The sequence below is a fragment of the Apodemus sylvaticus genome, chromosome 15, assembly GCF_947179515.1.
Source record: "Apodemus sylvaticus chromosome 15, mApoSyl1.1, whole genome shotgun sequence".
In the NCBI taxonomy this organism is placed as follows: Eukaryota; Metazoa; Chordata; class Mammalia; order Rodentia; family Muridae; genus Apodemus; species Apodemus sylvaticus.
Window position 1 is genome coordinate 9,731,109 of NC_067486.1, and position 9,760 is coordinate 9,740,868.

General features: G+C 38.5%; 1 protein-coding gene across 1 annotated transcript; it reads left to right on the forward strand.

Annotated features, from left to right (window-relative positions):
- Window positions 1-3,491: 3,491 nt before the first annotated feature.
- Window positions 3,492-4,166, forward strand: Cldn17 (claudin 17). The gene has a single exon (XM_052159224.1). The coding sequence runs from the start codon at window positions 3,492-3,494 to the stop codon at window positions 4,164-4,166; it is 675 nt and encodes a 224-aa protein (XP_052015184.1).
- Window positions 4,167-9,760: the final 5,594 nt, after the last annotated feature.

Genomic DNA, 9,760 nt, shown 5'->3' on the forward strand with positions numbered 1-9,760 from the left:
AGGAAGTGGCAGTGGGTGGGTCGGTGAGCAGGGGGAGGGAAGAGGAGATAGGTGGGTTTTAAAGGGGAAACCAGGAAAGGGGATAACATTTGAAATGTAAATAAAGAAAATAACTAATATAAAAAAGATATATGTGTTTACAATGATCAGGAATGTTGGTTCAGAATTTAGATATCAATAATACAAATACAACACAGAAAGATTAAATCACTTGAGTGAGTTCAAGTGACTACCAACACAGCAAAGATGGTTGATTCAGAGCTTGGTTGGCTCTCAGGTTGAAGGGAAACTCCTACATTTGAAGCCAATGCACACTTACAACATATGACTTGGGTGATTTGAGCCAGATCTACTCTGAAAACCTCTTTCTTTTGGTTTAGCTTCCCTGGTACCAGAAAATACTGTGCAACCTATCAAAAGAGGGACGTAATTAATAGCCCAGAACACCTACAACCCACACCAATGACAAGTGTGACAAGATACCTAAAGAGTTTTAATAAGTGGACTCACATATTAACGATAACCAATAAGTATCTAATGGATTTAAGGCCCACACAGTAGAAGGAAAATCATGACTGCTATTAGAAATCTAGCCTACTTCTAGGGACAAATGAGGACATGGACCTTAGAAAAGAATCTATTACCAGCAATTTGCTAAACCATCATCATTCCTAACTAAACTCTAAATCCTATCTTTACACCCACAGATAAGTATAGCTACCACTCCTCATCAAAGAAGCTTCTTGTTATAGCAAATCAAGACCATCATAGAAAAACACAACTCCATAACACTTGGATCAATAGATCAAGGGAAGCCCAGCCCAAGAGAACATATCCATTTCTGCTCCTGCATTTGTCCTTCAGAGACTCTCATGGAAGAGGAGTCAGAAAGATTTTAAGAGACAGAATACCAAGAAATATGCTGTAAAAGAGTATCTCCTAGAAGCAGGTGCATAAACAATATTGGAACAAAGGCAATATCAGTAGACATACAAACATGAAAGGGGGGAAATTTCAACGGTTCTCATTCTTAGGCAAGGAATTACTGGAAACTGATGATTGTTGAGAGAGAAAAGATTATCCTCACACAGTGATGAGCCCTCTTAATGGTTACTCAATACTAAGTGGTTAGGCTTGAAATTGTATTGATAGAATCAACAAAAAAGACTTAGCAGGTTACGTTCACGTATTTGTGAAAACATGTGTGTGTGTATGTGTGTGTGTGTGTGTGTGTGTGTGTGTGTGTGTAATAGTAAGCAAAGAAAAAGAAACTAGCAATTTAATAGGGATGGGAGACATGGGCAGAATTGACATAAGGAAATAAAATGGGAAAATTCTATTTATATGATATAATTCTATTTTAAAACTGTGTGGAATTTCTTTCAAAGGAAAAAAATACTGTAGAAGCTCTTCAGATTTGCATATGCTGTAAAGGACAATGTGGAGAACAGAGAGTGCACAGGTGCAATGGAAAGAGGGGGTGAAGGATGGTAAAGGGTCCTGCACATCTGCACACCCCGTGCACATGATGAGTGTCTTAGCAATACTGAGAGGAAAGCAATTTCTTCTCCTGAGCAAAGAGGATGTGAAGGCAGAGTGATAGCTGGCGTTGACTTTTAAGCCCCAAAGCCAAAGGCCTTTAAAGTGTTTAGGATTCTGAGATTAGGCCTATATACAGGAAACAACAGTGTTCTAAGTCAACACCCTCTTAGTTGTGTTTCCTGCAAAGATGGGCCAGAGAGTCTCACTGTGGGGAAACAGCTGGAAAAGAACAGTAGTTTGGAAACTTCCACGGCAATGTGAAGATAAGGCTGAAGTATTGGAATGAGGAAAAGCAAGGGGAACAAGGAAGAAGACATGAAGGTTGCAAAATCAGAGTTCTCTTGGCCAATCGTGGCAGGGTCAGAATGGGTAAACTGGTGTGTCAGAAGAGAGAACAAAGGGTCCCAAAGCCCTTCTTCCTTACTGCTGACAGGAAGCTGTCAACTACTCAGATCATCTGCTTCCTCAATGATTCACACATGGTAGAGAGGGCGTTCTCTGACCATCCATCCTAAGAACCTATAGACTCCAGAAGTCTGAAAGTCCCGGCCTGTCCATTAATTCTTTGGTCTGAATTTCACCAGAATGGAAGATCATTTGCACACTACAAGGTCTCCCAGGGAATGACTGGCCAACATGATTACATTTGATTAAAATGATTCCCACAGGATGTATTAAGGAGTTAGAAACGTCCATATTCCCTACTATGAGGGCCAGGAGAAGGGCAGTCCAGAATGCAGGAGTCACTTTTAAAAGAAGCTCAATTTAATTTTGTTTGAAAACAATTTGAGGATAAAAGGAGAGAGGGTAGCATCAAATGGCAGACTCAGACGAAAGTGTCTGATAAATACATCTCTCCAGTCTGCTCTTGACTCAGAATAAAAGTAGAGAGGAAATGCGCAGAATAGCTACAAAGCTTGCCCCTGGGCAGATATCACCCCAAATGCTGTGGAGCTAACATTCTCTGTCTAGTAATGAAAGATATAGCTGGTAAACTGCAAAGATACCTTTTTACTCTGAAGAGCTGTCTATGCGAATTTTGAGTGATACTGCAGCTCAAAGGGCAATTCACAAGAAAAAGTGTAATGTCAACTTTCAGCTTTGGTGAGTATGATGTATTTCAAGCTGTCAGTGACGAAGTATCTAATGAAAGTTCGCATGCTGTCTTTCAGCAGGGGGAGAGGTGTCACATAGCAGCTAATAGAATAATTGCTAGTATATTCAAATAAGTATAAGCTGTAATCTCTTGGTCATTCCTTTCAGGATCAGAAAAGTAACTGTGAAATTTGAAGGCTAAGGGCTCTTCCTAAGCATTCCTAGTCTGAGTGATGTCCTGATGTCACATAGCTAAACATCACTACCCGACAAGTCTTAGTAAACAGAGTTGATGAATAACATTTGGAAAAGAGGTTTTTCACAAGAAGAAACTAGTGGCCAACATGCAGAATGGTTTTCATTTTTATCTCAGACAAACCGGCAGAGTTATGGCATCTTCAAATTCTGACTTAACCACATAGATTTATACTTTCATATCAGACTGCTTTTTAGGTAAATGTTTTCAGCTCTGTAATTAGTAACGCACAATAGAGGCTTTGGCCCTTAATTACAGCATGGCTAAGACAATAATAACATGAGAAATGCTATCATTGAAGTCAGTACTTCTTGACATATCTTTGGCTACATTCTTAATGGCTGGGAAAGAATTATATATGCTTAGTGAATAAACCAAACAGAAATGAAGGCGTGTGCGGAAAGAGCTCACATGAGTTTACAACAGGTACTTCAAGTTAAGTCAAGTCCAGTCACTGCTGTTGAATTGGACGAACACATCATGGGTATCAGGAGCATAGAAGACCAGGCACTCCTCTAGACCAGAAGACTCATACACATTCTGCATCTTGACCATCTTCCTACCCTTCCAGGCTGGACCAGTAGGCAAAGAAAAGACAATGGCCTTTTATCCCCTGCAGATTGCTGGACTAGTTCTTGGATTCTTCGGTTTGGTTGGGACGATTGGGACAACACTTCTGCCTCAATGGAGAGTGTCAGCTTTCGTTGGCAGCAACATTATTATCTTTGAGAGGATCTGGGAAGGGCTTTGGATGAACTGCATCCAGCAAGCGATGGTCACGTTGCAGTGCAAATTCTATAACTCCATACTGGCTCTCCCTCCGGTACTGGAAGCGGCACGTGCGCTCATGTGTGTGGCTGTGGCGCTTTCCTTGATTGCCCTCATTATCGGCATCTGTGGCATGAAACAGATCCAGTGCACGGGCTCCAGTGAGAGGGTTAAAGCCTACTTGCTGGGAACCTCAGGAGTACTCTTTATTCTGACTGGTATCTTCGTTCTGATTCCAGTGTCCTGGACCGCCAATATCATCATCAGAGATTTCTACGACCCAAACATCCACGCAGGGCAGAAGCGAGAACTTGGAGGAGCGCTCTTCCTTGGATGGGCAACCGCTGCGGTCCTCTTCATTGGAGGCGGGCTGCTCTGTGGATATTGCTGCTGCAACAGAAAGGAGCGGTGGCGCAGATACCCAGTCCCTGCATACCGTGTGTCACAACAGGAAAACCAAAGGAAGGTTACTGTGCCTAGAAAAACTTCCACCAGCTACGTCTAAGGCTTGCTTCCAACATCAGCCCATGGCTTGTGCCCATGTGTCTTATAAAGTCACCCCAGAAACTGTGAGTACATCAGGCAGGAGAACTACTTTTATAGTAGATTTAAATTGAGATGAAAGTTATGATTTTCCCCCCCGAGGTAGGAATATAAATGACTTGTTTGGACATTGTGATTCCCTGTTTGTTATTTGTGTTCACTCTCATTAAATTCAATAAATATTTATTCTAATTTATATAGTAAAATAGCAAGTATATTCTCAGTTATGGGCATGTGATGATGATTACTAAATTTTGCATGTCATGTATTCTAATAAGGAAGTAAAATATTACATTATAATTGATATCAATAAAACATACCTGTTTCAAACATAAACTACTATTTTTACTTGAAATATTTTATTACATATAAAGTAATAGCTAAATGGTGATATGTGTAAAGCTATAGACCTAGAAAATTCATAGATTAAATAATTTGGTAGATTATTATTTTCACTCAAAATACTTTATTACAAAAAGAGTAATAGCTAAATTGTGATAAGTGTAAAGCTATAGACCTGGAAAATTCATAGATTAAATAATTTTGGTAGAACTCATAAAGGATGTGACTGACTTTACTAATGATTTTTAAAAATTCATTATCAAGACAACTCATACTAAAAATTCAACTTTATTTTTTAAGGACAAAGGAGTTCTGTTTTCTCTATTCAAGGTGGTTTTCAAAATCTCCAATTTTTAGTTTACTCTTTCCTGGACCCATCCATTCAAGAAAAATAATTTATACATGAAAATAATATACTCTCATGGTTTATGATTTGCACATTCAAGCAAACAGAATCATCTATCTTGGTTAGGCAAAGAAATAAATTAAGACAAATGAAATCCTTGGTGAAGGGATCCACAGGTTCAAGCCCTGGAGGATGGCTCCAGTTTCCTGTTCTGTTTAAGTCAGTTTACACGTCAAAACATGCAACGAGCAATAGAGAGCCAAGGTACCTATTCAGATAATTAGTCAGGCTGAAATAAATCCTACTTTTTAAAATTCTCCAATAGACAAATGGTGATGTTGATGTATCACGTTATGCTTGAAACTTATGTTCTCAGTTCTTTGCATCTCTTGTGCACATAACAATATCAAGATTAAAAGTGGTATGGGGTTTGAGAGGTAAATATGGGTTTAAGATGCTAGTGAGAAAAATCTAATCTTGTAGGTGGTATCTAATAGCCTTGCTATGCTGTGAATTAGTGTTTGGATATTCTGCATTAATCCTTAAACAGTATGTTTATTTTATAATAAAATATTTAATACCAGGTCTGTAGTTTCACAAAAAGCCTTAAATTGTTCATCAAATATTTTCAAATACTGTTCATGTTTATCATAATATAATGAGCTAGTAAATTGCTATGTACAGTGATGGTTAGTTAGTTACAAGGTTAGTTGGAGAATGCATATATATCCTTAAGAGTTAACCTATTAACTAACACATTAATTTAACAATGACTCAAAGCTAAATTCTCTATGAAACCCTTTGTTTATTTTACCAACTAACCACGTTTTCAATAATTCAAAGCCCTTTAACAAAATAAAAATTACATTCAAAAATTAAGGAATGTTAAACATGACATGTAACATAGCTGTAAGTATTTTCAAATAAAAGCAATAAAAATATTTGTGAAAGTAGTTACTTCAGTGACATTTTTTTGATGATTTTGTTTTACTTGTAAAAGCCTAATCTGGTTGTACTGAGACAGAGTCATTTATCTTACGCAGCTGAGCAGGTAAGCCATCAAGAGAGCGAAGACATATACTTAAAGGTTGTCAGGTAATCATTTGTCTTACCTTTTGATTGATCTAAGAATAATTAGCTTTACAAGAATTGGCCCTTCATTCTAAATGAAGTGTGTCTCTCTGCTGGCCAGTGGATCAGAGAATACAAGGTACAATTCTGGGTGGAGTTGTGACAGCATTAGCTACTTTTTAAAACAAATTTTTAACATTTTTAGTTTTTCTAGACACAGTTTCTCATTGTAACTTTGGCTATCCTGGAACTCTCTCTGTAGACTTGGATGGCCTCAAACTCACAGAGATTCACCTGCCTCTGGCCCTTGAGTGCTGGGATTAAAGGCTTGTACCACTAAGACTCAGTAGCTACCAAATACTATGGGAAAAACAAACAAACAAACAAACAAACAAACTCAACAATAGATTTGTCACATACTTTCCCATTAATCAAGATATACATTTGAAATGTTAATTTTCCATCTTAAAATGGGCTGTGATATTTTCTCTAATACAATAAAATGAACTTACTAATTTTAAATACATTTAAGGACACATTATGAATATCTACCACAATCATGAGTTATGCAAAAAATGTCTTTATTTCCTAAGATTTGACTGAAATTCAATTTTATGGGAACCTTCACTTAGATTTAATAAATATTTGAGGGTTGTGCATAAACAATGTACAGACCACTAAATAGTTGCCCAATTTTACCAATATGTATTCTTTCCTCCTCCAGGGAAGAGATAAAAACAAAAGAACTCTCGAAATGTAAAGGCAGTTATTATTTTTCAGTCTATTTGTATGAATTCTGAGGAGGCTCTGAGTAAACTGTACCACGGCTCAGTGGAGCCATTATTCCCTCAAATGTAAGATTATAGAGTAATTTCTTAAGAGAGTAATACCGAAGGGCAGAGTTAGGAAGCACTAAATGTCTCGGCCTCTAGAGCATGTGTGTTGGGAGAGGCTCTTTCTTTTTAGACCCAGTATTTGAAGACAGAACTCAGGAAAATGAGCTCTAAGGCAGGTTTAAGAATCCAAAGGAAGATATGCTATGTCATGATTTACATGTTGGGGGCATGGATGGGCTTTTAACAAATTCATGTTAGATACAGGACAATGGATAGAGATACAAAGCATCTATGTGATGTGCTTTGTCTGACAGATAGAAAAAGAAAACATTGCCTAGATTTCCACAAGGAAAACACCATGAGAATGAAGAGTATAATCCCATACATACATGCATACATGCATTCAGGGGTGTGCTTGCATGCATGCAAACATACTTACACACACATACACACACATTCACATGCACTCACACATTCACTCACACTCATATAGACACTCATACACACGTTTACACACATACACTCCCACACTCCACATAATCACATAAACACACACACTTTCACACATACTCACACATACATATACATACATACTCACCCTCACACAGACACACATACATTCACACTCACACACATAATTCTCACACACTGTCACACATACTCACACTCACATTCACACACACACACACACACACTTATACAGGTGTGACAGTCTTCTCTGGACCAGAAATTTACCTGTTAAGGCTGAGGGAGTCTGTAGTACTGCACAGCACAGTCACACAGGCATCTGTCCTCAGAACAGTCCTTTGTGTCCTTGTCTTCTCGAAGAGTTCAGTTTCTTTTTCTTTGTGCCATGGAGTTTGATATCAATATCTATGTATAACAGGTAGTGGGAATGTCATGCTCAGGGCAGGAGCATCATCCACAACAAATTACCAAGCATGGGAGGGGTTGGAGAGAGGAAAACTCAGGGGGAAATGATATAAATACATTACATTTTCTAAAATAAAAATTCTTGTTTTAAAATATAAATATTAAATTGAGCTAAATGCTAGATTTTTCTCTTTGTTATTTTCAACTGGTGAATTCTAAATAATGACAGATATAAAAACTGTTGCTCAAAGAGAAAAAAAAATGTTTGATCTTCTCAATGCCAATTAAAAGTAATATGAGACCCAAAAAAAAGTCCCAAAGTACCATCAAGTTTCTTTTGTGTGTTGGTCATGGGATATACTTTTAAGTGTCCTTTAAATGGCCAGTGAGCCTTTGTTGGAAAATGATATTTCCTTTGCAAATGGTTTTTAATTGGAGATAGCTTTGGAGTAAGGATGAGAAATCATGTTTACTTAACCCTTCCAGCACCAGGACCTCATTGGGCTTGAAACTGTGCAAGTCATGGGTCTACTGCCTCTGGCTCTGGGACTTCATCTGCATCATCCTCTTCTGTCTGGAAAGATGTTGGAGTTTTGGTTTTTTTCTGTCATCCATCCCCTCTTGCTCCTACAGTCTTTTGGTGTCCTCATCTGCATGGCTCCCTGATGCCTGGGGGGAAGTAAATGATGAAGATGTCCCATATCCCATTTAGGACAGATTATTTCAAAGTTTCTCACTCTCTGCACACTGTCCAGTTGTGGGCTTCTGTATTCATTCCCAGACCTCAAGAGGAAGCATTTGCAATGTTGGCTGACAGAAGTACTGGTCTGTGAGGAGAGCAGAACATTGTCAGGGGTGAACTCACTGCTGGCTCTTTAGCAGAACAATGGTATTTGATTTTCCCCTAGGTCCGTGGCCTATCTAGTTTCAGGTTCTTAACTACCTGAGTAGTCTCAGGCATGGGTTCCATTTTGCAGAGTGAGCCTCAATTCCAGTAAGATAATGGTTGGTTACTCCACAGCGCATGTGTTGGTGCTGCGACACTGTATCATGCAGGCAGATCACCTTTGTAGATCACAGGTTTGTAGCTAGGTTGCTATTTACCTTGCTCCTCTGGTAGCATGCAGAATGTCATGAATTGTTCCGGTACCAGAAACAGTAGCCAGTACAGGAGAAGGCTCTAGTTAGGCACCAGTTAGATTTTTCTATATGGATTTTGAGTCTACAATCAAATGAGGCCATTCTCCAAGCCCAAAGAACCAAAAGGAATTCTCACTAAATAACTTACTTTAACATGAGGGCTTTGAATAACAACAACAACAAAAGATTAAGTAAAACTCTTTAAAACAGTTGTATGTGTATGCCAAAGCACCTGGCACAAGGGAGCTAGCAACAATTTGTTGAGGTAATGAATATTTCATGAATTAATGAAGGAAAGGTTTAATCAGCATATAATAAGATATTGCACCTAGGGGAAATCAGAAATCTTAGTAGTCTTGCACTTTTAATATTCCTTTAAAAGAGGAATTTCAAGAAAATATATTTATTTAATGGATAGACACTGTTCACTGAGGAACTATTCCAGACAAAATGACATGCAAAACAAAAACAAACAAAAGAAAAAAGAAAAAACAGACTTTAAGATGGAGCAAAGCTGTGGTCTCAATTGAGACTGTGACTTAGGAAAGCCCAGAAGATTCTAGCAGAAGCAACTACTTAAATAATTACTCAGAAGATTAAAATGTAGATAAAGCTACAGCATAATCACTGATACTTTTGCTATGATAACAGTTGTGTTTGAGAATCTATGCTAGGATAAAGTTGAGGTGTGAAAATCTTTTTACATCCTGGCGGATTATGGCACAGAGAACAAGGGAAGAGCCAAGGGCCCATGTTCTAACTGGCAGATGTGTCTGTAGCGATCTGCTGTCACTAATTTTTTCCCATCTCCTACAGGTCCTACAGCGTTCCCAAATTGTGCCACCAGCCAGAGAAGCCATGTGAAAACATGACCCTGTGCGGCCTCCCAAGTCAGATAGAAGGAGCACTCAGGGTAAAGAAGCAAGGCAGGGGGAGAGAGGCCTGGGA